Here is a 27,020-nt window from a genome sequence, read left to right on the forward strand (position 1 = left end):
CCTCTCTCTCTCTCTCTCTCTCTCCCGCTCTCTCCCTCTCTCTCTCTCTCTACGCATTCTCTATCTACCCTCTCTCTCAACCCTCTCTCTCTCTACGCATGATCTCTCTCAACCCTCTCTCTCTCTACATTCTGTCTCTCTCTACCCTCTCTCTCTCTCCACCCCCTCTCTCTCTACCCTCTCTTTCTTTCAGGTCCCAGATGGGCGTCATGGAACCTGGGTATATTCATCTGTATCCGCTGTGCTGGGATCCACAGGAACCTGGGCGTCCACATCTCCAGGGTCAAGTCTGTCAATCTGGACCAATGGACACAGGAACAGATACAGGTCGGAGGTCAAACTGGTCATTGTGATCATTTACTAGAGTGAATTTCACAAAAGGTGTGTGTGTGTGTGTGTGGGGGGGGGGGGGGTAGAGTCCAGTGTGTGTGTGGGTAGAGTCTAGATAGTGTGTGGTTAGACTCTAGATAGTGTGTGGGTAGAGTCTAGATAGTGTGTGGGTAGAGTCTAGTGAGTGTGTGGGTAGAGTCTAGTGAGTGTGTGAGTAGAGTCTAGTGTGTGGTGGGCAGAGTCTAGTCAGTGTGTGGGTAGAGTCTAGTGTGTGTGTGGGTAGAGTCTAGTCAGTGTGTGGGTAGAGTCTAGTCAGTGTGTGGGTAGAGTCTAGTCAGTGTGTGGGTAGAGTCTAGTCGGTGTGTGGGTAGAGTCTAGTCGGTGTGTGGGTAGAGTCTAGTCGGTGTGTGGGTAGAGTCTAGTCAGTGTGTGTGGGTAGAGTCTAGTCAGTGTGTGAGTAGAGTCTAGATAGTGTGTGTGTGGGTAGAGTCTAAGATAGTGTGTGTGTGGGTAGAGTCTAGATAGTGTGTGTGTGGGTAGAGTCTAGATAGTGTGTGTGTGGGTAGAGTCTAGTCGGTGTGTGGGTAGAGTCTAGTCGGTGTGTGGGTAGAGTCTAGTCGGTGTGTGGGTAGAGTCTAGTCGGTGTGGGTAGAGTCTAGTCAGTGTGTGGGTAGAGCTAGTGAATGTGTATGTGGGTAGAGTCTAGTGAATGTGTAGAGTCTAGATAGTGTGTGGGTAGAGTCTAGATAATGTGTTGGTAGAGTATAGTGAGTGTGTGGGTAGAGTCTTGTCAGTGTGTGGGTAGAAGATAGTGTGTGGGAGGGTATAGTGTGTGTGGGTAGAAAATAGTGTGTGGGTAGAGTCTAGTGAGTGTGTGGGTAGAGTCTAGATAGTGTGTGGGTAGAGTCAAATCAAATCAAATCAAATTTTATTTGTCACATACACATGGTTAGCAGATGTTAATGCGAGTGTAGCGAAATGCTTGTGCTTCTAGTTCCGACAATGCAGTAATAACAAGTAATCTAACTAACAATTCCAAAACTACTGTCTTGTACACAGTGTAAGGGGATAAAGAATATGTACATAAGGATATATGAATGAGTGATGGTACAGAGCAGCATAGGCAAGATACAGTAGATGGTATCGGGTACAGTATGTACAAATGAGATGAGTATGTAAACAAAGTGGCATAGTATAGTATAAAGTGGCTAGTGATACATGTATTACATAAGGATACCGTCGATGATATAGAGTACAGTATATACGTATGCGTATGAGATGAATAATGTAGGGTAAGTAACATTTATATAAGGTAGCATTGTTTAAAGTGGCTAGTGATATATTTACATCATTTCCCATCAATTCCCATTATTAAAGTGGCTGGAGTTGAGTCAGTGTCAGTGTGTTGGCAGCAGCCACTCAGTGTTAGTGGTGGCTGTTTAACAGTCTGATGGCCTTGAGGTAGAAGCTGTTTTTCAGTCTCTCGGTCCAAGCTTTGATGCACCTGTACTGACCTCGCCTTCTGGATGATAGCGGGGTGAACAGGCAGTGGCTCGGGTGGTTGATGTCCTTGATGATCTTTATGGCCTTCCTGTGACATCGGGTGGTGTAGGTGACCTGGAGGGCAGGTAGTTTGCCCCCGGTGATGCGTTGTGCAGACCTCACTACCCTCTGGAGAGCCTTACGGTTGAGGGCGGTGCAGTTGCCATACCAGGCGGTGATACAGCCCGCCAGGCTAGTGAGTGTGTGGGTAGAGTCTAGTGAGTGTGTCGGTAGAGTCTAGTGATTGTGTCGGTAGAGTCTAGTGAGTGTGTGGGTAGAGTCTTGTCAGTGTGTGGGTAAAGTCTAGCTAGTCTGTGGGTAGAGTCTAGTGAGTGTGTGCGTGGGTAGAGTCTAGATACTGTGTGGGTAGAGTCCAGATAGTGTGTGGGTGGAGTCTAGCTAGTGTGTGTGTGGGTAGAGTCTAGTCAGTGTGTGGGTAGAGTCTAGTCAGTGTGTGGGTAGAGTCTAGTCAGTGTGTGTTTAGAGTCTAGTCAGTGTGTGGGTAGAGTCTAGTCAGTGTGTGGGTAGAGTCTAGTGAGTGTGTGGGTAGAGTCTAGTGAGTGTGTGGGTAGAGTCTAGTGAGTGTGTGGGTAGAGTCTAGTGAGTGTGTGGGTAGAGTCTAGTGAGTGTGTGGGTAGAGTCTAGTGATTTGTGTGGGTAGAGTCTAGTGATTTGTGTGGGTAGAGTCTAGTGATTTGTGTGGGTAGAGTCTAGATAGTGTGTGGGTAGAGTCTAGATAGTGTGTGGGTAGAGTCTAGTCAGTGTGTGGGTAGAGTCTAGTCAGTGTGTGGGTGGAGTCTATTGAGTGTGTCTGTGGGTCGAGTCTAGATAATGTGTTGGTAGAGTATAGTGAGTGTGTGGGTAGAGTCTTGTCAGTGTGTGGGTAGAATATAGTGTGTGGGGGGGTATAGTGTGTGTGGGTAGAAAATAGTGTGTGGGTAGAGTCTAGTGAGTGTGTGGGTAGAGTCTAGATAGTGTGTGGGTAGAGTCTAGTGAGTGTGTGGGTAGAGTCTAGTGAGTGTGTCGGTAGAGTCTAGTGAGTGTGTGGGTAGAGTCTTGTCAGTGTGTGGGTAAAGTCTAGCTAGTCTGTGGGTAGAGTCTAGTGAGTGTGTGCGTGGGTAGAGTCTAGATAATGTGTGGGTAGAGTCCAGATAGTGTGTGGGTGGAGTCTAGCTAGTGTGTGTGTGGGTAGAGTCTAGTCAGTGTGTGGGTAGAGTCTAGTCAGTGTGTGGGTAGAGTCTAGTCAGTGTGTGTTTAGAGTCTAGTCAGTGTGTGGGTAGAGTCTAGTCAGTGTGTGGGTAGAGTCTAGTCAGTGTGTGGGTAGAGTCTAGTGAGTGTGTGGGTAGAGTCTAGTGAGTGTGTGGGTAGAGTCTAGTGAGTGTGTGGGTAGAGTCTAGTGAGTGTGTGGGTAGAGTATAGTGTGTGGGGGGGTAGAGTATAGTGTGTGTGGGTAGAAAATAGTGTGTGGGTAGAGTCTAGATAGTGTGTGGGTAGAGTCTAGATAGTGTGTGGGTAGAGTCTAATCAGTGTGTGGGTAGAGTCTAGTGAGTGTGTGGGTAGAGTCTAGTGAGTGTGTGGGTAGAGTCTAGTGAGTGTGTGGGTAGAGTCTAGTGAGTGTGTGGGTAGAGTCTAGATACTGTGTGGGTAGAGTCTAGTGAGTGTGTCGGTAGAGTCTAGTGAGTGTGTGGGTAGAGTCTTGTCAGTGTGTGGGTAAAGTCTAGCTAGTCTGTGAGTAGAGTCTAGTGAGTGTGTGCGTGGGTAGAGTCTAGATACTGTGTGGGTAGAGTCCAGATAGTGTGTGGGTGGAGTCTAGCTAGTGTGTGTGTGGGTAGAGTCTAGTCAGTGTGTGGGTAGAGTCTAGTCAGTGTGTGGGTAGAGTCTAGTCAGTGTGTGTTTAGAGTCTAGTCAGTGTGTGGGTAGAGTCTAGTCAGTGTGTGGGTAGAGTCTAGTCAGTGTGTGTTTAGAGTCTAGTCAGTGTGTGGGTAGAGTCTAGTCAGTGTGTGGGTAGAGTCTAGTCAGTGTGTGGGTAGAGTCTAGTGAGTGTGTGGGTAGAGTCTAGTGAGTGTGTGGGTAGAGTCTAGTGAGTGTGTGGGTAGAGTCTAGTGAGTGTGTGGGTAGAGTATAGTGTGTGGGGGGGGTAGAGTATAGTGTGTGTGGGTAGAAAATAGTGTGTGGGTAGAGTCTAGATAGTGTGTGGGTAGAGTCTAGATAGTGTGTGGGTAGAGTCTAATCAGTGTGTGGGTAGAGTCTAGTGAGTGTGTGGGTAGAGTCTAGTGAGTGTGTGGGTAGAGTCTAGTGAGTGTGTGGGTAGAGTCTAGTGAGTGTGTGGGTAGAGTCTAGATACTGTGTGGGTAGAGTCTAGTGAGTGTGTCGGTAGAGTCTAGTGAGTGTGTGGGTAGAGTCTTGTCAGTGTGTGGGTAAAGTCTAGCTAGTCTGTGAGTAGAGTCTAGTGAGTGTGTGCGTGGGTAGAGTCTAGATACTGTGTGGGTAGAGTCCAGATAGTGTGTGGGTGGAGTCTAGCTAGTGTGTGTGTGGGTAGTCTATTCCGTGTGTGGGTAGAGTCTAGTCAGTGTGTGGGTAGAGTCTAGTCAGTGTGTGTTTAGAGTCTAGTCAGTGTGTGGGTAGAGTCTAGTCAGTGTGTGGGTAGAGTCTAGTCAGTGTGTGGGTAGAGTCTAGTGAGTGTGTGGGTAGAGTCTAGTGAGTGTGTGGGTAGAGTCTAGTGAGTGTGTGGGTAGAGTCTAGTGATTGTGTGGGTAGAGTCTAGTGAGTGTGTGGGTAGAGTATAGTGTGTGGGGGGGGTAGAGTATAGTGTGTGTGGGTAGAAAATAGTGTGTGGGTAGAGTCTAGATAGTGTGTGGGTAGAGTCTAGATAGTGTGTGGGTAGAGTCTAATCAGTGTGTGGGTAGAGTCTAGTGAGTGTGTGGGTAGAGTCTAGTGAGTGTGTGGGTAGAGTCTAGTGAGTGTGTGGGTAGAGTCTAGATACTGTGTGGGTAGAGTCTAGTGAGTGTGTGGGTAGAGTCTAGTGAGTGTGTGTGGGTAGAGTCTAGTGAGTGTGGGTCGGTAGAGGCCAGTGAGTGTGTGGGTAAAGTCTAGTCAGTGTGTGGGTAGAGTCAGTGTGTTGGTAGACTCCATTTTGTTGATCCCTGCCTACAGACAGAAACTAAAACAAGAGGCTCCCACGCTGAGGTCTGTCCAACGCTGGTCCGACCAAGCTGACTCCACACTCCAAGACTGCTTCCATCACGTGGACTGGGAGATGTTTCGTATTGCGTCAGATAACAACATTGACGAATACGCTGATTCGGTGTGCGAGTTCATTAGAACGTGCGTTGAAGATGTCGTTCCCATAGCAACGATTAAAACATTCCCTAACCAGAAACCGTGGATTGATGGCAGCATTCGTGTGAAACTGAAAGCGCGAACCACTGCTTTTAATCAGGGCAAGGTGTCTGGTAACATGACCGAATACAAACAGTGCAGCTATTCCCTCCGCAAGGCTATCAAACAAGCTAAGCGCCAGTACAGAGCCAAAGTAGAATCTCAATTCAACGGCTCAGACACAAGAGGCATGTGGCAGGGTCTACAGTCAATCACGGACTACAGGAAGAAATCCAGCCCAGTCACGGACCAGGATGTCTTGCTCCCAGGCAGACTAAATAACTTTTTTGCCCGCTTTGAGGACAATACAGTGCCACTGACACGGCCTGCAACGAAAACATGCGGTCTCTCCTTCACTGCAGCCGTGAGTAAGACATTTAAACGTGTTAACCCTCGCAAGGCTGCAGGCCCAGACGGCATCCCCTGCCGCGCCCTCAGAGCATGCGCAGACCAGCTGGCCGGTGTGTTTACGGACATATTCAATCAATCCCTATACCAGTCTGCTGTTCCCACATGCTTCAAGAGGGCCACCATTGTTCCTGTTCCCAAGAAAGCTAAGGTAACTGAGCTAAACGACTACCGCCCCGTAGCACTCACATCCGTCATCATGAAGTGCTTTGAGAGACTAGTCAAGGACCATATCACCTCCACCCTACCTGACACCCTAGACCCACTCCAATTTGCTTACCGCCCAAATAGGTCCACAGACGATGCAATCTCAACCACACTGCACACTGCCCTAACCCATCTGGACAAGAGGAATACCTATGTGAGAATGCTGTTCATCGACTACAGCTCGGCATTCAACACCATAGTACCCTCCAAGCTCGTCATCAAGCTCGAGACCCTGGGTCTCGACCCCGCCCTGTGCAACTGGGTACTGGACTTCCTGACGGGCCGCCCCCAGGTGGTGAGGGTAGGCAACAACATCTCCTCCCCGCTGATCCTCAACACTGGGGCCCCACAAGGGTGCGTTCTGAGCCCTCTCCTGTACTCCCTGTTCACCCACGACTGCGTGGCCACGCACGCCTCCAACTCAATCATCAAGTTTGCAGACGACACAACAGTGGTAGGCTTGATTACCAACAACGACGAGACGGCTTACAGGGAGGAGGTGAGGGCCCTCGGAGTGTGGTGTCAGGAAAATAACCTCACACTCAACGTCAACAAAACTAAGGAGATGATTGTGGACTTCAGGAAACAGCAGAGGGAACACCCCCCTATCCACATCGATGGAACAGTTGTGGAGAGGGTAGCAAGTTTTAAGTTCCTCGGCATACACATCACAGACAAACTGAATTGGTCCACTCACACAGACAGCATCGTGAAGAAGGCGCAGCAGCGCCTCTTCAACCTCAGGAGGCTGAAGAAATTTGGCTTGTCACCAAAAGCACTCACAAACTTCTACAGATGCACAATCGAGAGCATCCTGGCGGGCTGTATCACCGCCTGGTATGGCAACTGCACCGCCCTCAACCGTAAGGCTCTCCAGAGGGTAGTGAGGTCTGCACAACGCATCACCGGGGGCAAACTACCTGCCCTCCAGGACACCTACACCACCCGATGTCACAGGAAGGCCATAAAGATCATCAAGGACATCAACCACCCGAGCCACTGCCTGTTCACCCCGCTATCATCCAGAAGGCGAGGTCAGTACAGGTGCATCAAAGCTGGGACCGAGAGACTGAAAAACAGCTTCTATCTCAAGGCCATCAGACTGTTAAACAGCCACCACTAACACTGAGTGGCTGCTGCCAACACACTGACACTGACTCAACTCCAGCCACTTTAATAATGGGAATTGATGGGAAATGATGTAAATATATCACTAGCCACTTTAAACAATGCTACCTTATATAATGTTACTTACCCTACATTATTCATCTCATATGCATACGTATATACTGTACTCTATATCATCGACTGTATCCTTATGTAATACATGTATCACTAGCCACTTTAAACTATGCCACTTTGTTTACATACTCATCTCATTTGTACATACTGTACTCGATACCATCTACTGTATCTTGCCTGTGCTGCTCTGTACCATCACTCATTCATATATCCTTATGTACATATTCTTTATCCCCTTACACTGTGTACAAGACAGTAGTTTTGGAATTGTTAGTTAGATTACTTGTTATTACTGCATTGTCGGAACTAGAAGCACAAGCATTTCGCTACACTCGCATTAACATCTGCTAACCATGTGTATGTGACAAATAAAAATTTGATTTGATTTGATTTAGTGAGTGTGGGTATAGTCTAGTGAGTGTGTTGGTAGAGTCTAGTTAGTGTGTGGGTAGATTATAGCTAGTGTGTGGGTAGAGCCTAGTGAGTGTTTGTGTGTGGGTAGAGTCTAGTGTGTGTGTGGGTAGAGTCTTGTCATTGTGTGGGTCGAGTCTAGTGTGTGTGTGTTTAGAGTCTAGTCAGTGTGTGGGTAGAGTCTAATCAGTGTGTGGGTAGAGTCTAGTGAGTGTGTGGGTAGAGTCTAGTGAGTGTGTGGGTAGAGTCTAGTGAGTGTGTGGGTAGAGTCTAGTGAGTGTGTGGGTAGAGTCTAGATACTGTGTGGGTAGAGTCTAGTGAGTGTGTGGGTAGAGTTTAGTGAGTGTGTGGGTAGAGTATAGTGAGTGTGTGGGTAGTGTCTAGTCAGGGTGTGGGTTGAGACTAGTCAGTGTGTGGGTAGAGGCCAGTGAGTGAGTGGGTAGAGTTTAGTGAGTGTGTGGGTAGAGTTTAGTGAGTGTGTGGGTAGAGTCTAGTCAGGGTGTGGGTAGAGTCTAGTTAGTGTGTGGGTAGAGTCTAGTTGGTGTGCGGGTAGAGTCTTGTTGGTGTACGGGTAGAGTCTAGTTGGTGTGCGGGTAGAGTCTAGTTGGTGTACGGGTAGAGTCTAGTCGGTGTGCGGGTAGAGTCTAGTCAGTGTGTGGGTAGAGTCTAGTGAGTGTGGGTATAGTCTAGTGGGTGTGTGGGTAGATTCTAGCTGGTGGTTGGTTAGAGTCTATTGAGTGTGTGTGTGGGTCGAGTCTAGATAATGTGTTGGTAGAGTATAGTGAATGTGTGGGTAGAGTCTAGTGAGTGTGGGTATAGTCCAGTCGGTGTGTGGGTGGAGTCCAGTCGGTGTGTGGGTGGAGTCCAGTCGGTGTGTGGATGGAGTCCAGTCGGTGTGGGTGGAGTCCAGTCGGTGTGTGGATGGAGTCCAGTCGGTGTGTGGGTATAGTCCAGTCGGTGTGTGGGTGGAGTCCAGTCGGTGTGTGGGTGGAGTCCAGTCGGTGTGTGGGTGGAGTCCAGTCGGTGTGTGGGTGGAGTCCAGTCGGTGTGTGGGTATAGTCCAGTCGGTGTGTGGATGGAGTCCAGTCGGTGTGTGGGTAGAGTCCAGTCGGTGTGTGGATGGGGTCCAGTCGGTGTGTGGATGGAGTCCAGTCGGTGTGTGGGTAGAGTCCAGTCGGTGTGTGGATGGAGTCCAGTCGGTGTGTGGGTATAGTCCAGTCGGTGTGTGGGTGGAGTCCAGTCGGTGTGTGGATGGAGTCCAGTCGGTGTGTGGGTGGAGTCCAGTCGGTGTGTGGGTAGAGTCCAGTCGGTGTGTGGGTAGAGTCCAGTCGGTGTGTGGATGGAGTCCAGTCGGTGTGTGGGTAGAGTCCAGTCGGTGTGTGGGTGGAGTCCAGTCGGTGTGTGGGTAGAGTCCAGTCGGTGTGTGGGTAGAGTCCAGTCGGTGTGCGGGTAGAGTTTTGTGTGGAGTTATTTTTACTTACTAATGTCTAATTGTATGTTTGGTAGACAAAGGTGTCAATGCATATGGGTGAGGGAATTCAGGGCATTTAAAGCAGAGATCTTCATGCTTCTGCCAAAACTGACATTGTTTCTTCCTCCCTTTGGAGATTTAGATAATTAAACAGTATTTTAGGAACTGCAGATTTCTGCCTGTTTTTACGCATCAATATGCCGTGTTGTCTTCTGTAGATTTCGCTATTGTGCCCTTGTTGACAGTCTGTTTGATTAAAAAAGCTATTTTTGTTTTGGTTTGTAGTGAGTCTCTTTTAGGACGTCGGATCGATCAGTTGCCACTTCAGTCTTCTAGACAGTGTAGTCGTGTATAGTTTTAGTGCCCTCCCTTGTCCTCTGGTAGGATGACTATGATGATGTGTCATTCTGGAGATTTAAGTGCTTGTTTCTCTGAGCGTGTTATTTCTGACATTTCCTATTGATGTGTATTTAAACACCAGTCTCTGTACTTATATATTCACTTCTATTTATGAAATATTACTGTCCTTTTGTTCTTTTATTATTTTTGTATGTTTGATATTTTAACTTAATTAAATTGACTTATATTGTATGGTGTTTCTATTCCAATAAAAATGTAAAATACATTTGACTATGTTTTGTCCACCTAAAAGATCCATTAATACATTTTTACACAGTTCTTCCAAACAGAAGCAACATATCAGAATATGCACTAGATACTAGGACTACTGTGGGTTTGGTAGGATAAATAATTACAACTTAATAGGCCTAATGAAGTAAAAATGATTATAGAAACACAATATTGCAGGCAGAGCCCAAAGCTTGTGGCTGACTAGCATCAGAGTGAAATTGGTGCTGGGGAGAACGCCGACAGCATTTCAAAAAATATCTGCTCAGTTACTCTCTGCTCCTCGCTCCACGCTCAAGTATTTATTTCATTTGAACAAGATACTAAGTGGGCTTCAGGGCTTCTGTTGCCTTGGGCTTCAGGGCTTCTGTTGCCTTGGGCTTCTGTTGCCTTGGGCTTCAGGGCTTCTGTTGCCTTGGGCTTCAGGGCTTCTGTTGCCTTGGGCTTCTGGGCTTCTGTTGCATTGGGCTTCAGGGCTTCTGTTGCATTGGGCTTCAGGGCTTCTGTTGCCTTGGGCTTCAGGGCTTCTGTTGCATTGGGCTTCAGGGCTTCTGTTGCCTTGGGCTTCAGGGCTTCTGTTGGCTTGGGCTTCAGGGCTTCTGTTGCCTTGGGCTTCAGGGCTTCTGTTGCCTTGGGCTTCTGTTGCCTTGGGCTTCAGGGCTTCTGTTGCCTTGGGCTTCAGGGCTTCTGTTGCCTTGGGCTTCAGGGCTTCTGTTGCCTTGGGCTTCAGGGCTTCTGTTGCATTGGGCTTCAGGGCTTCTGTTGCCTTGGGCTTCAAGGCTTCTGTTGCCTTGGGCTTCAGGGCTTCTGTTGCCTTGGGCTTCTGTTGCCTTGGGCTTCAGGGCTTCTGTTGCCTTGGGCTTCAGGGCTTCTGTTGCAGTGGGCTTCAGGGCTTCTGTTGCCTTGAGCGTCAGGGCTTCTTTTGCAGTGGGCTTCAGGGCTTCTGTTGCCTTGGGATTCAAGGCTTCTGTTGCCTTGGGCTTCAGGGCTTCTGTTGCCTTGGGCTTCAGTGCTTCTGTTGCCTTGGGCTTCAGGGCTTCTGTTGCATTGGGCTTCAGGGCTTCTGTTGCCTTGGGCTTCAGGGCTTCTGTTGCATTGGGCTTCAGGGCTTCTGTTGCCTTGGGCTTCAGGGCTTCTGTTGCATTGGGCTTCAGGGCTTCTGTTGCCTTGGGCTCCAGGGCTTCTGTTGCCTTGGGCTTCAAGGCTTCTGTTGCAGTGGGCTTCAGGGCTTCTGTTGCCTTGGGCTTCAGGGCTTCTGTTGCCTCGGGCTTCAGGGCTTCTGTTGCCTCGGGCTTCAGGGCTTCTGTTGCCTTGGGCTTCTGGGCTTCTGTTGCCTCGGGCTTCAGTGCTTCTGTTGCATTGGGCTTCTGGGCTTCTGTTGCCTCGGGCTTCAGGGCTTCTGTTGCATTGGGTTTCAGGGCTTCTGTTGCCTCGGGCTTCAGGGCTTCTGTTGCCTTGGGCTTCAGGGCTTCTGTAGGAGATGTGTTATTAACTAAGTCTGTCTGTCTGTCTGTCTGTCTGTCTGTCTGTCTGTCTCTCTCTCTCTCTCTCTCTCTCTGTCTCTCTCTCTCTCTCTCTGTCTCTCTGTCTCTCTGTCTCTCTGTGTCTGTCTGTCTGCAGTGTGTTCAGGAGATGGGGAATGCCAAGGCCAGACGACTCTATGAAGCTTTCCTACCAGAATGTTTCATACGACCAGAGACTGACCAGTATCCTTACAGCACTGTGTGTTTAAGTGTGTGTAAGTGTGTGTGTGTGTGTGTGTAAGTGTGTGTGGGTGTGTGTGTGTGGGTGTGTTTGTGTGTTTGTGTGTGGGTGGGTATGTGTGTGTGGGTGTGTGTGTTTGTTTGTGTGTGTGATGCAGACCTGCAGTCTCTCTCCTTAACCCCCCTGTGTAGGTCAGCAGAGATGTTCATCAGGGACAAATATGAGAAGAAGAAGTACATGGACAAGATCCTAGATGTCAACAGGCTTAGAGTGAGACACACACACACACACACACACACACACACACACAAACACACACACACACACACACACACACACACACACACACACACACACACACACACACACACACACACACACACACACATCATTTGAATAATTGATTAAGGCCTTTTGATGCAAATACAATAAACTGTTTCCTTTCTGTCCTTCTTTCTCTCTCTCTCTCTCTCTTTCTCTCTCTCTCTCTCTCTCTCTCTCTCTCTCTCTCCCTCTCTCTCTGCCACTCTCTCTGTTACTCTCTCTCTGCCTCTCTCTCTCTCTTTCTCTCTCTCTCTCTCTCTCTTTCTCTCTCTCTCTCTCTCCTGACTTCTGCTTCCCCTCCTTTAGAAAGAGAAGAGCTGTGAAAACATCCCCAAGGAGCCAGTGGTGTTTGAGAAGATGAAGTTGGTGAGTGGTTAGTTTATGTAAAGCATCTCCCAGGTATCTTCTTGGTTTGGTTGTCTTCAGTTATTCATACTGTCCTTGTTGTTGACTCTTTCAGAAGAGAGAAAACAGCCCAAAGACACAGACCCAGTCTCCGTCTATCTCAGACCTCCTAGGACTTGGTATGCTATTAGTACACCTCTCTACACATACTCACATACAAATAGATTTCAACATAAATGGTCAACAGTTGTAGCGACTTTAGCCTGGTCCCAGATCTGTTGTCTCCTTCCATAGCCTGGTCCCAGATCTGTTGTCTCCTTCTATAGCCTGGTCCCAGATCTGTTGTCTCCTTCTATAGCCTAGTCCCAGATCTGTAGTCTCCTCCTATAGCCTGGCCTCAGATCGGTTGTCTCCTTCTGTAAGCTGGTCTCAGATCTGTTGTCTCCTTCTATAGCCTGGTCCCAGATCTGTTGTCTCCTTCTATAGCCTAGTCCCAGATCTGTAGTCTCCTCCTATAGCCTGGCCTCAGATCGGTTGTCTCCTTCTGTAAGCTGGTCTCAGATCTGTTGTCTCCTTCTATAGCCTGGTCTCAGATCTGTTGTCTCCTTTTATAGCCTGGTCCTAGATCTGTTGTCTCCTATAGCCTGGTCCTAGATCGGTTGTCTCCTTCTATAGCCTGGTCCCAGATCTGTTGTCTCCTTCTATAGCCTGGTCCCAGATCTGTTGTCTCCTATAGCCTGGTCCTAGATCTGTTGTCTCCTTCTATAGCCTGGTCCCAGATCTGTTTGTGCTCTTGCCATCTCCATTATTCATTGTCAAGCACAAACAACTGGTCTGTCTTTCTCTCTCTGTTGCTCTTTCTCTCCTCTCTGTTGCGCTCTCTCTCCTCTCTCTCTTACTCTACTCTCTCTCTTACTCTACTCTCTCTCTCTCTCTCTCTCTCAATTCAATTCAATTCTCTTTATTGGCATGACGTAATAATATACATATTGCCAAAGCTTACTCTGGATATTTACAATATTAAAATAATAAGAATCAAAATTGTCAACGGGACAACAGTAACAACAATAACCAAGGGTAAAAATAACCATACATTCAACAACAACAATAAGCATACAGAAGAGGACATGTGCAGGTTGGTTGGTCTGTCAGACACTGTCCCTCATCTTATGGCAGGCACCAATGTAGTGCGCTGCCAACCCACAGTTCTCTATATTCTCCCCCAACAGGACGGGTAGCCTGTCCCTCCCCCAACAGGACGGGTAATCTGTCCCTCCCCCAACAGGACGGGTAACCTGTCCCTCCCCCAACAGGACGGGTAGCCTATCCTCATCAGAGAGGTCTTTGAAACCTTGAATAAAGGTTTCAAATTTGGGGAGATGACACTCTCTAATTGTTTTATATTTTGGACATTTTGTCAGGAAATGCAGCTCCGTCTCAGGTTCTGCTGTGGTGCAGTGGTTGTACAGCCTTTCCTCTACAGGGAGCCAGGTTCTGCTGTGGTGCAGTGGTTGTACAGCCTTTCCTCTACAGGGAGCCAGGTTCTGCTGTGGTGCAGTGGTTGCACAGCCTTTCCTCTACAGGGAGCCAGGTTCTGCTGTGGTGCAGTGGTTGTACAGCCTTTCCTCTACAGGGAGCCAGGTTCTGCTGTGGTGCAGTGGTTGTACAGCCTTTCCTCTACAGGGAGCCAGGTTCTGCTGTGGTGCAGTGGTTGTACAGCCTTTCCTCTACAGGGAGCCAGGTTCTGCTGTGGTGCAGTGGTTGTACAGCCTTTCCTCTACAGGGAGCCAGGTTCTGCTGTGGTGCAGTGGTTGTACAGCCTTTCCTCTACAGGGAGCCAGGTTCTGCTGTGGTGCAGTGGTTGCACAGCCTTTCCTCTACAGGGAGCCAGGTTCTGCTGTGGTGCAGTGGTTGTACAGCCTTTCCTCTACAGGGAGCCAGGTTCTGCTGTGGTGCAGTGGTTGTACAGCCTTTCCTCTACATGGAGCCAGGTTCTGCTGTTGTGCAGTGGTTGCACAGCCTTTCCTCTACAGGGAGCCAGGTTCTGCTGTGGTGCAGTGGTTACACAGCCTTTCCTCTACAGGGAGCCATGTTCTGCTGTTGTGCAGTGGTTGCACAGCCTTTCCTCTACAGGGAGCCAGGTTCTGCTGTGGTGCAGTGGTTGCACAGCCTTTCCTCTACAGGGAGCCAGGTTTTCCTGTGTCTATCCTCCTCAATGACATGGCTGTGCTCACTGAGCCTGTACTTTGTCAAGGTTTTTCTAAGGCTTTGATCAGTAACCCTGGTCAAATAGTTAGCCACGGTGTACTGTTGATTTTGGGCCAGATTGCACTGCATTTGGCTTTGTGTTTGTGTTTGTGTTTCCCAATAAGCAATGTAGTTTTGTTTTGACTGTGTTGTAATTTGGTTTATTCTGATTGATTGGATGTTCTGGTCCTGAGGCTTCAGTGTGTTAGTAGAACAGGTTAGTGAACTCAGCCCCAGGACCAGCTGGATGAGGGGACTGAGGCTTCATTGCGTTAGTAGAACAGGTTAGTGAACTCAGCCCCAGGACCAGCTGGATGAGGGGACTGAGGCTTCAATGTGTTAGTAGAACAGGTTAGTGAACTCAGCCCCAGGACCAGCTGGATGAGGGGACTGAGGCTTTAGTGTGTTAGTAGAACAGGTTTGTGAACTCAGCCCCAGGACCAGCTGGATGAGGGGACTGAGGCTTCAGTGTGTTAGTAGAACAGGTTAGTGAACTCAGCCCCAGGACCAGCTGGATGAGGGGACTGAGGCTTCAGTGTGTTAGTAGAACAGGTTTGTGAACTCAGCCCCAGGACCAGCTGGATGAGGGGACTGAGGCTTCAGTGTGTTAGTAGAACAGGTTTGTGAACTCAGCCCCAGGACCAGCTGGATGAGGGGACTGAGGCTTCAGTGTGTTAGTAGAACAGGTTAGTGAACTCAGGACCAGCTGGATGAGGGGACTGAGGCTTCAGTGTGTTAGTAGAGCAGGTTAGTGAACTCAGCCCCAGGACCAGCTGGATGAGGGGACTGAGGCTTCATTGCGTTAGTAGAACAGGTTATTGAACTCAGCCCCAGGACCAGCTGGATGAGGGGACTGAGGCTTCAGTGTGTTAGTAGAACAGGTTAGTGAACCCAGCCCCAGGACCAGCTGGATGAGGGGACTGAGGCTTCAGTGTGTTAGTAGAACAGGTTTGTGAACTCAGCCCCAGGACCAGCTGGATGAGGGGACTGAGGCTTCAGTGCGTTAGTAGAACAGGTTTGTGAACTCAGCCCCAGGACCAGCTGGATGAGGGGACTGAGGCTTCAGTGTGTTAGTAGAACAGGTTAGTGAACTCAGCCCCAGGACCAGCTGGATGAGGGGACTGAGGCTTCAGTGTGTTAGTAGAACAGGTTAGTGAACTCAGCCCCAGGACCAGCTGGATGAGGGGACTGAGGCTTCAGTGTGTTAGTAGAACAGGTTCGTGAACTCAGCCCCAGGACCAGCTGGATGAGGGGACTGAGGCTTCAGTGTGTTAGTAGAACAGGTTCGTGAACTCAGGACCAGCTGGATGAGGGGACTGAGGCTTCAGTGTGTTAGTAGAACAGGTCTGTGAACTCAGCCCCAGGACCAGCTGGATGAGGGAACTGAGGCTTTAGTGTGTTAGTAGAACAGGTCTGTGAACTCAGCCCCAGGACCAGCTGGATGAGGGGACTGAGGCTTCAGTGTGTTAGTAAGAACAGGTTCGTGAACTCAGCCCCAGGACCAGCTGGATGAGGGGACTGAGGCTTCAGTGTGTTAGTAGAACAGGTTCGTGAACTCAGCCCCAGGACCAGCTGGATGAGGGGACTGAGGCTTCAGTGTGTTAGTAGAACAGGTTTGTGAACTCAGCCCCAGGACCAGCTGGATGAGGGGACTGAGGCTTCAGTGTGTTAGTAAGAACAGGTTTGTGAACTCAGCCCCAGGACCAGCTGGATGAGGGGACTGAGGCTTCAGTGTGTTAGTAGATCAGCTGGATGAGGCGACTCTGTTCTTTGCTCAGCTCTTGACATTGCAGGGCTTGGTAATCATATGAGTGGGGGTCACTTTATTTTATATGTTTCCAAAACTGAATTGCTCTTTTTTGAGTTTTTATTATTAGTGGATATTGGCCTAATTCTGCCCTGCATGCATTTTTTGTAGTTTTCCTCTGGACATGTAGGAGAATCTTACAGAACTCTGCATGCAGGGTTTAAATGGGGTGTTTGTCCCATTTGATGAAATCTTGTTTTGCAAGTGGACCCCACACCTCGCTGCCATAAAGTGGTGGCCTTGTTTATCTATCAGGGTGTGTAGGGTGTAAATATGATCAGTCGTGCGATGTTTTGGTATAAATCCAATTTACTCAAGACATTGTACTTATTATATTGTACGTATAACTCTTAAATGTATAAATCTACAGAAAACCTTCCCCGGGTTACAGTTCACACAAATAGCTCTGTAATTGTTAGGGTCAAATTTGTCTCCTTACTTAAAGATTGAGGTTATGAGTCCTCTATTCCAGATGTCAGGGAAATAACCTACATCAGGCTCAAATTAAACCGTTTTAATATAGCCAATTGAAATGTTGCGTTTAAGCAGTCTCAGTTAGGATGCCATCAGGTTCGCATGCTTCTTTAAATTTGAGGGCCTGAAGTCTCTTAAAGAGCTCCTGGTCAGTAATTGGGGAGTCCAGTGGATTTTGATTGTCTGTTATATCTTTCTCTAGTCTATTTACCTTCTCATGAATTTGGCGTTGTTCTGCGGTTGCATCAATTTGAACGGTGTTGTAGAGGGTTTTAAAAGGAGTTGTCCACCATTTTGTATCCCTATTTCCTCTAGTTCCTTTTTTTTGGGGGGGGGGGGGGGGGGTCCAATTTTGTCAGAAGTTGTTTGTGTTTACGGACTCCTCAGTGAGTGTCAGTTGCTCGCTGTTGTTTTATTGGTTCTGAGTGCACGTTTATAGAGTTTTAAAGTCTCCGTAATGATGGTGTAATTCATCATTATTTGGGTCTCTGTGCTTTTGTTTTTTTCCTTTCAAACCAGTTGTCTTTTTTTGTTTGGTTTTTTATCAATTTCAGTTGAGCTTCTTTTGCCGTTCGCCTGAATATATTGTTGATATTGTTGATGAAATACAGTAACTACTGGGTTATTCAGAATGATAAACAGGATAACAGAAATACAGTAACTACTGGGTTATTCAGAATGATAAACAGGATCATAGAAATACAGTAACTACTGGGTTATTCAGAATGATAAACAGGATAACAGAAATACAGTAACTACTGGGTTATTCAGAATGATAAACAGGATAACAGAAATACAGTAACTACTGGGTTATTCAGAATGATAAACAGGATAACAGAAATACAGTAACTACTGGGTTATTCAGAATGATAAACAGGATAACAGAAATACAGTAACTACTGAGTTGTTCAGAATGATAAACAGGATAACAGAAATACAGTAACTACTGGGTTGTTCAGAATGATAAACAGGATAACAGAAATACAGTAACTACTGGGTTGTTCAGAATGATAAACAGGATAACAGAAATACAGTAACTACTGGGTTGTTCAGAATGATTTTTATTTTTTTTATTTTTTATTTCACCTTTATTTAACCAGGTAGGCTAGTTGAGAACAAGTTCTCATTTGCAACTGCGACCTGGCCAAGATAAGGCATAGCAGTGTGAACAGACAACACAGAGTTACACATGGAGTAAACAATTAACAAGTCAATAACACAGTAGAAAAAAGGGGAGTCTATATATACATTGTGTGCAAAAGGCATGAGAAGGTAGGCAAATAATTACAATTATGCAGATTAACACTGGAGTGATAAATGATCAGATGGTTATGTACAGGTAGAGATATTGGTGTGCAAAAGAGCAGAAAAATAAATAAATAAAAACAGTATGGGGATGAGGTAGGTGAAAATGGGTGGGCTATTTACCAATAGACTATGTACAGCTGCAGCGATTGGTTAGCTGCTCAGATAGCAGATGTTTGAAGTTGGTGAGGGAGATAAAAGTCTCCAACTTCAGCGATTTTTGCAATTCGTTCCAGTCACAGGCAGCAGAGAACTGGAACGAAAGGCGGCCAAATGAGGTGTTGGCTTTAGGGATGATCAGTGAGATACACCTGCTGGAGCGCGTGCTACGGATGGGTGTTGCCATCGTAACCAGTGAACTGAGATAAGGCGGAGCTTTACCTAGCATGGACTTGTAGATGACCTGGAGCCAGTGGGTCTGGCGATGAATATGTAGCGAGGGCCAGCCGACTAGAGCATACAAGTCGCAGTGGTGGGTGGTATAAGGTGCTTTAGTGACAAAACGGATGGCACTGTGATAAACTGCATCCAGTTTGCTGAGTAGAGTGTTGGAAGCAATTTTGTAGATGACATCGCCGAAGTCAAGGATCGGTAGGATAGTCAGTTTTACTAGGGTAAGTTTGGCGGCGTGAGTGAAGGAGGCTTTGTTGCGGAATAGAAAGCCGACGCTTGATTTGATTTTCGATTGGAGATGTTTGATATGGGTCTGGAAGGAGAGTTTAGAGTCTAGCCAGACACCTAGGTACTTATAGATGTCCACATATTCAAGGTCGGAACCATCCAGGGTGGTGATGCTGGTCAGGCGTGCGGGTGCAGGCAGCGAACGGTTGAAAAGCATGCATTTGGTTTTACTAGCGTTTAAGAGCAGTTGGAGGCCACGGAAGGAGTGCTGTATGGCATTGAAGCTCGTTTGGAGGGTTTCAATGGGGTGTTTGTCCCATTTGATGAAATCTTGTTTTGCAAGGAAACAGGATAACAGAAATACAGTAACTACTGGGTTATTCAGAATGATAAACAGGATAACAGAAATACAGTAACTACTGGGTTGTTCAGAATGATAAACAGGATAACAGAAATACAGTAACTACTGGGTTATTCAGAATGATAAACAGGATAACAGAAATACAGTAACTACTGGGTTATTCAGAATGATAAACAGGATAACAGAAATACAGTAACTACTGGGTTATTCAGAATGATAAACAGGATAACAGAAATACAGTAACTACTGGGTTATTCAGAATGATAAACAGGATAACAGAAATACAGTAACTACTGGGTTATTCAGAATGATAAACAGGATAGCAGAAATACAGCAACTACTGGGTTATTCAGAATGATAAACAGGATAACAGAAATACAGTAACTACTGGGTTGTTCAGAATGATAAACAGGATGACAGAAATACAGTAACTACTGAGTTATTCAGAATGATAAACAGGATAACAGAAATACAGTAACTACTGGGTTATTCAGAATGATAAACAGGATAACAGAAATACAGTAACTACTGGGTTATTCAGAATGATAAACAGGATAACAGAAATACTGTAACTACTGAGTTATTCAGAATGATAAACAGGATAACAGAAATACAGTAACTACTGGGTTATTCAGAATGATAAACAGGATAACAGAAATACAGTAACTACTGGGTTATTCAGAATGATAAACAGGATAACAGAAATACAGTAACTACTGGGTTGTTCAGAATGATAAACAGGATAACAGAAATACAGTAACTACTGGGTTATTCAGAATGATAAACAGGATAACAGAAATACAGTAACTACTGGGTTGTTCAGAATGATAAACAGGATAACAGAAATACAGTAACTACTGGGTTGTTCAGAATGATAAACAGGATAACAGAAATACAGTAACTAATGGGTTGTTCAGAATGATAAACAGGATAACAGAAATACAGTAACTACTGGGTTATTCAGAATGATAAACAGGATAACAGAAATACAGTAACTACTGGGTTATTCAGAATGATAAACAGGATAACAGAAATACAGTAACTACTGGGTTATTCAGAATGATAAACAGGATAACAGAATTACAGTAACTACTGGGTTATTCAGAATGATAAACAGGATAACAGAAATACAGTAACTACTGGGTTATTCAGAATGATAAACAGGATAACAGAAATACAGTAACTACTGGGTTATTCAGAATGATAAACAGGATAACAGAAATACAGTAACTACTGGGTTATTCAGAATGATAAACAGGATAACAGAAATACAGTAACTACTGGGTTATTCAGAATGATAAACAGGATAACAGAATTACAGTAACTACTGGGTTATTCAGAATGATAAACAGGATAACAGAAATACAGTAACTACTGGGTTATTCAGAATGATAAACAGGATAACAGAAATACAGTAACTACTGGGTTATTCAGAATGATAAACAGGATAACAGAAATACAGTAACTACTGGGTTATTCAGAATGATAAACAGGATAACAGAAATACAGTAACTACTGGGTTATTCAGAATGATAAACAGGATAACAGAAATACAGTAACTACTGGGTTATTCAGAATGATAAACAGGATGACAGAAATACAGTAACTACAGAGTTGTTCAGAATGATAAACAGGATGACAGAAATACAGTAACTACTGGGTTATTCAGAATGATAAACAGGATAACAGAAATACAGTAACTACTGGGTTATTCAGAATGATGAACAGGATAACAGAAATACAGTAACTACTGGGTTATTCAGAATGATAAACAGGATAACAGAAATACAGTAACTACTGGGTTATTCAGAATGATAAACAGGATAACAGAAATACAGTAACTACTGGGTTATTCAGAATGATAAACAGGATAACAGAAATACAGTAACTACTGGGTTATTCAGAATGATAAACAGGATAACAGAAATACAGTAACTACTGGGTTATTCAGAATGATAAACAGGATAACAGAAATACAGTAACTACTGGGTTATTCAGAATGATAAACAGGATAACATAAATACAGTAACTACTGGGTTATTCAGAATGATAAACAGGATAACAGAATTCATCTGTACTCTTTTGTCCTTCCTTTTCATTGAACATGTAGACTTTTAGTACAATAACCGTGTGTGTGTGTGTGTGTGTGTGTGTGTGTGTGTGTGTGTGTGTGTGTGTGTGTTTAGTGCAGATGTACTGAAGGAGCTGTTCATTCTCTCTCAATGCTACAGAGCATGGTCTTGGATGTGGTGGTAGTAGATAAGGGGTGGTAGGGGATACACCTTTCTCTGTCTCTGTCTCTCTCTCTGTGTCTCTGTCGCTCTCTCTTTATGTCTCTTTCTCTCTGTCTCTGTCTCTCTATGTCTCTCTGTCTCTCTGTCTCTTTCTCTCTGCCTCTTTCTCTCTCTCTCTCTCTGTCTCTCTCTGTCTCTCTCTGTCTCTCTGTCTCTCTGTCTCTCTCTCTCTCTCTCTCTCTCTCTCTCTCTCTCTCTTTCTCTCTCTCTCTCTCTCTTTCTCTCTCCCTCTCTTTCTCTCTCTCTGTCTCTGTCTCACTGTCTCTCTCTCTCTCTGTCTCTGTCTCACTGTCTCTCTTTCTCTATCTCTCTCTCGCTCTCTCTCTCTCTCTCTCAATTCAATTCAATTCAAGGGGCTTTATTGGCATGGGAAACATGTGTTAACATTGCCAAAGCAAGTGAGGTACATAATATATAAAGTGAATATATAAAGTGAAATAAACAATAAAAATGAACAGTAAACATTACACATACAGAAGTTTCAAAACAATAAAGACAATCCAAATGTCATATTATATATTTACAGTGTTTTAACAATGTACAAATGGTTAAAGGACACAAGATAAAATAAAATAAATAAGCATTCTCATAAGCTCTGTTTCTTTGTCTCTCTCTCTGTCTCTCTGTCCCTCTCTCTTTCTCTCTCTATTTCTCTGTCTCTGTCTCTCTCTCTCTCTCTCTCTTTCTCTCTGTCTCTCTGTCTCTCTCTCTCAGATGATCCTGCTCCCCATGCTGCTATATCCAATGGTAGGTCCAGCTCTGGAGAGAGGGGGAGTCCTCTGGTGGCTAAGCCAGCTACGGTGCACTCTGACCTGAATCTATTCAGCTCTCTGCCTGCCTCTTCCTCCACCAACACCACGGTGAGATTCAGAGAGAGTTATACCAGATATACACAAGACAGACACACACACACTAACCCTATGTAACAATCTCTCCTCTCTCCAGCCGGTGGGTAGCTCCATGCCCAGGGGTTGTGTGGCCACGTCGGTACCCGAGAACCTCAGCCTGTTCCTGGACTCAGCACCCAGACAGGAGGGCTCTAGGACAAAGATGTCTAAGGACTCCATCCTCTCCCTCTATGCAACCACACCCACATCGCACCAGAACCTAGCTGCACGGGGTAAGAGGTCACTGTATAGTTGTTTATGTGTTGATAATCTTTGATGTCCTTGATGATTTTCTACAAAGTCAAAGTATCTGTGTTTTTTCAACAATTATAAACTGGGTGCTTCGAGCCCTGAATGCTGATTGGCTGACAGCCGTGGTACATCAGACCGTATACCATGTGTATGACAAAAACATATTTTTTTACTACTCTAATTACGTTGGTAACCAGTTTATAATTGCAATTAAGGCACCTCGGGGGTTTGTGGGATATGGCCAATAGGGCTGTGTCCAGGCACTCAGCGTTGCGTCATGATTAAGCACAGCCCAATGCTTAAGCACAGTGATATATTGGCCATATACCACACCCCCTCGTGCCTTATTTCTTAATTAGAGCATCTCTGGACCTTGTTATCAACATCTATTATAGCTGCTGTAAATGAACCTAGGTTCTGTCATTCTGAATGAACGGCTTAACTGTGTTTCTTGTCTGTATATGTTTGTACTTCCAGCTGGCCTGTTCTTAGTGGTCACTATCATTCTTTCCTAACTGCCTAGTAAAATAAAGGTTAAATTAAAAAAACTGTCCTTTAGAAACTGTCCTTTCCTAACTGTCCTTTCCTAACTGTCCTTTCCTAACTGTCATTTCCTAACTGTCCTTTCATAACTGTCCTTTCCTAACTGTCCTTTCCTAACTGTCCTTTCCTAACTGTCCTTTCGTAACTGTCCTTTCGTAACTGTCCTTTAGTAACTGTCCTTTAGTAGCTGTCCTTTAGAAGCTGTCCTTTCCTAGCTGTCCTTTAGTAACTGTCCTTTATTAACTGTCCTTTCCTAACTGTCCTTTAGTAACTGTCCTTTAGTAACTGTCCTTTAGTAACTGTCCTTTAGTAGCTGTCCTTTAGCAGCTGTCCTTTAGTAACTGTCCTTTAGTAACTGTCCTTTAGTAACTGTCCTTTAGTAACAGTCCTTTAGTAACTGTCCTTTTGTAACTGTCCTTTAGTAACTGTCCTTTAGTAACAGTCCTTTAGTAACTGTCCTTTAGTAACTGTCCTTTCTTAACTGTCCTTTAGTAACTGTCCTTTCTTAACTGTCCTTTCCTAACTGTCCTTTCTTAACTGTCCTTTAGTAACTGTCCTTTCCTAACTGTCCTTTAGTAACTGTCCTTTAGTAACTGTCCTTTAGAAACTGGGCGAAAGTTTGCAAGTTCAAATCCCCGAGCTGACAAGGTACAAATCTGTCGTTCTGCCCCTGAACAGGCAGTTAACCCACTGTTCCTAGGCCGTCATTGAAAATAAGAATTTGTTCTTAAACTGACTTGCCTAGTAAAATAAAGGTTAAATTAAAAAAACTGTCCTTTAGAAACTGTCCTTTCCTAACTGTCCTTTCCTAACTGTCCTTTCCTAACTGTCCTTTCCTAACTGTCCTTTCCTAACTGTCCTTTAGTAACTGTCCTTTCCTAACTGTCCTTTAGAAACTGTCCTTTCCTAACTGTCCTTTCCTAACTGTCCTTTCCTAACTGTCCTTTAGTAACTTTAGTAACTGTCCTTTAGTAACTGTCCTCCAGTAACTGTTCTTTCCTAACTGTCCTTTAGAAACTGTCCTTTCCTAACTGTCCTTTCCTAACTGTCCTTTCCTAACTGTCCTTTAGTAACTTTAGTAACTGTCCTTTAGTAACTGTCCTTTAGTAACTGTCCTTTAGTAACTGTCCTTTAGTAACTGTCCTTTCCTAACTGTCCTTTAGTAACTGTCCTTTAGTAACTGTCCTTTAGTAACTGTCCTTTAGTAGCTGTCCTTTAGTAACTGTCCTTTAGTAGCTGTCCTTTAGTAGCTGTCCTTTAGTAACTGTCCTTTAGTAGCTGTCCTTTAGTAACTGTCCTTTAGTAACTGTCCTTTCCTAACTGTCCTTTAGTAACTGTCCTTTAGTAACTTTAGTAACTGTCCTTTAGTAACTGTCCTTTAGTAACTGTCCTTTAGTAACTGTCCTTTAGTAACTGTCCTTTAGTAACTGTCCTTTCCTAACTGTCCTTTAGTAGCTGTCCTTTAGTAACTTTAGTAACTGTCCTTTAGTAACTGTCCTTTAGTAACTGTCCGTTAGTAACTGTCCTTTAGTAGCTGTCATTTAGTAACTGTCATTTAGTAACTGTCATTTAGTAACTGTCCTTTAGTAACTGTCCTTTAGTAACTGTCCTTTAGTAACTGTCCTTTCCTAACTGTCCTTTCCTAACTGTCCTTTAGTAACTGTCCTTTAGTAACTGTCCTTTAGTAACTGTCCTTTAGTAACTGTCCTTTAGTAACTGTCCTTTAATAACTGTCCTTTAGTAACTGTCCTTTAGTAGCTGTCATTTAGTAACTGTCCTTTAGTAACTGTCCTTTCCTAACTGTCCTTTAGTAACTGTCCTTTCCTAACTGTCCTTTAGTAACTGTCCTTTAGTAACTGTCCTTTAGTAACTGTCCTTTAGTAGCTGTCCTTTAGTAACTGTCCTTTAGTAACTGTCCTTTAGTAACTGTCCTTTAGTAACTGTCCTTTAGTAACTGTCCTTTCCTAACTGTCCTATAGTAACTGTCCTTGCCCAACTTTTTGAGTGGTTTAACTTTGTATCTCCAGCTGGCCTGTACATGAACCCAGCCCAGCTGGGTTACTACGGATCGTACCATTCCCTGGCCACGGAGGGGGGAGCGATGGGAGGAGCCATGGTGACATCACACTCCATGATGGCCCTGAGTGGTCAGCAGCAGAACGGCATGATGGGAGGGCAACAGCAAAGCGTTATGGGAGCTCAGCAGAATGGAATGGTGTTAGCACAACAGAATGGCTTTATGGCTCAACAGGGTGTCATGGGGCAAGCAGTCAACACATCCCCGTTCATGGCAGGAGTGCCACACAGCATGATAAATCATCAGCAAAGCATTATGGGAGCTCAGCAGAGTGTTATGATGGGAGCTCAGCAGAGTGTTATGATGGGAGCTCAGCAGAGCGGCATGATGGGAGTTCAGCAGAGCGGCATGATGGGAGCTCAGCAGAGAGGCATGATGGGCGCTCAGCAGAGAGGCATGATGGGATCTCAGCAGAGCGGCATGATGGCAGCTCAGCAGAGCGGCATGATGGCAGCTCAGCAGAGCGGCATGATGGGAGCTCAGCAGAGCGGCATGATGGGAGCTCAGCAGAGCGGCATGATGGGAGTGCAACATAACAGCATCATGGGAGCACAGCAACAAAGCATCATTGGACGTCAACAGAAAGGCATGACGGGCGGAGTGGCGTCCGTGCCTCAGCAGGTACAGCAGGATCAGTGCGCCATCACTCAGGTGAGAGACACACCTGGAATGTGTGTGTGTGTGTGTGTGTGTGTGTGTGTGTTTGTATTACTATACTTGTGAGGACCGTGTGTGAGAGGAAATGACTGTGTTTGACTGTGTTTCTATGAGCCAATATGTGTGTAACTGTATATTTACATAACATTTGACTATAGTATTCAAATCTGTGTTTGTCTGTGTGTTCGCGTGTGTGTGTGTGTGTGTGTGTGCACATGCGGTTCCCCCCCACACCAGATGACCCAGCACATGGCGGGGGTGAACTTCTACGGCACCAACACCATGACGGGATACGGCAGTCAGCACATTGGCGGACCAAAGACTCAAACCTCCAACCACATGACGACGTTTCACGTCTGGAAGTGATGTCATCACCCGAAGAGGAAGTTGATGTCACTGAGCAGCAGTGGTGCTTGGGAAGGTTTCGGGGGACTTTTCGAATGAACTTTCCATCAGACATTTTAGATAACATGGGAGGAGGATGAGGAAGAGAAGGAGGGTGGGTAGTTTACTTAGGCGCGTTTTCGATCTCTCCTCTCCTCTCCTTATTTCAGAGCCGTTTCCATGCTTGCCTTCAGATCATTCTACGACCAATCAAAGGACAGGGCTCAGAGTTGAAGACATCACAGAGGTCAGACTGAACTGGGACCACAGCATAGAATACATCTCATATCCAGTGTGCGTGTGTGCGTGTGCGTGTGTGGTTGTGTGTGCATGCTTAACTGTTTCTGAAGAACCCCTCCAACTGAACTATTCTTGAAGAACTCATCCAACTGAACTATTCTTGAAGAACTCATCCAACTGAACTATTCTTGAAGAACTCATCCAACTGAACTATTCTTGAAGAACTCATCCAACTGAACTATTCTTGAAGAACTCATCCAACTGAACTATTCTTGAAGAACTCATCCAACTGAACTATTCCCAAAGAACTCATCCAACTGAACTATTCCCGAAGAACTCATCCAACTGAACTATTCCCGAAGAACTCATCCAACTGAACTATTCCTGAAGAACTCATCCAACTGAACTATTCCTGAACTATTCCTAAAGAACTCATCCAACTGAACTATTCCTGAAGAACTCATCCAACTGAACTATTCCTGAACTATTCCTAAAGAACTCATCTAACTGAACTATTCCTGATGAACTCATCGAACTAAACTATTCCTGAAGAACTCATCCAACTGAACTATTCTTGAACTATTCCTGAAACTCATCCAACTGAACTATTCCTGATGAACTCATCCAACTAAACTATTCCTGAACTATTCCTGAAGAACTCCTCCAACTATTCCTGAAAAACTCATCCAACTAAACTATTCCTGGTTTGAAACAGACTTCAGTTAGTTTAGTCTCCTCCCTAGTTTGAATAGATCTGGGTTGTGTTCCAAATGGCACCATATTCCCTGTATAGGGCACTACTTTAGACCAGGGTCTATAGGGTAGTAGTGCACTACTTTAGACCAGGGTCTATAGGGTAGTAGTGCACTACTTTAGACCAGG

General features: G+C 45.5%; 1 protein-coding gene across 1 annotated transcript; it reads left to right on the forward strand.

Annotated features, from left to right (window-relative positions):
* Positions 1–193: 193 nt before the first annotated feature.
* LOC139405472 (stromal membrane-associated protein 2-like) lies at positions 194–27,020 on the forward strand (the record flags this gene model as incomplete). The annotated part of the gene is made up of 9 exons (XM_071147802.1): positions 194–327; positions 11,237–11,322; positions 11,512–11,590; positions 11,951–12,010; positions 12,105–12,168; positions 21,813–21,958; positions 22,044–22,218; positions 24,808–25,508; positions 25,752–27,020. Coding segments are annotated over 9 exons (1,574 nt in total), but the record flags the coding sequence as incomplete, so codon positions are not given.

Source organism: Oncorhynchus clarkii, unplaced genomic scaffold (genome assembly GCF_045791955.1).
Source record: "Oncorhynchus clarkii lewisi isolate Uvic-CL-2024 unplaced genomic scaffold, UVic_Ocla_1.0 unplaced_contig_12117_pilon_pilon, whole genome shotgun sequence".
NCBI lineage: Eukaryota > Metazoa > Chordata > Actinopteri > Salmoniformes > Salmonidae > Oncorhynchus > Oncorhynchus clarkii.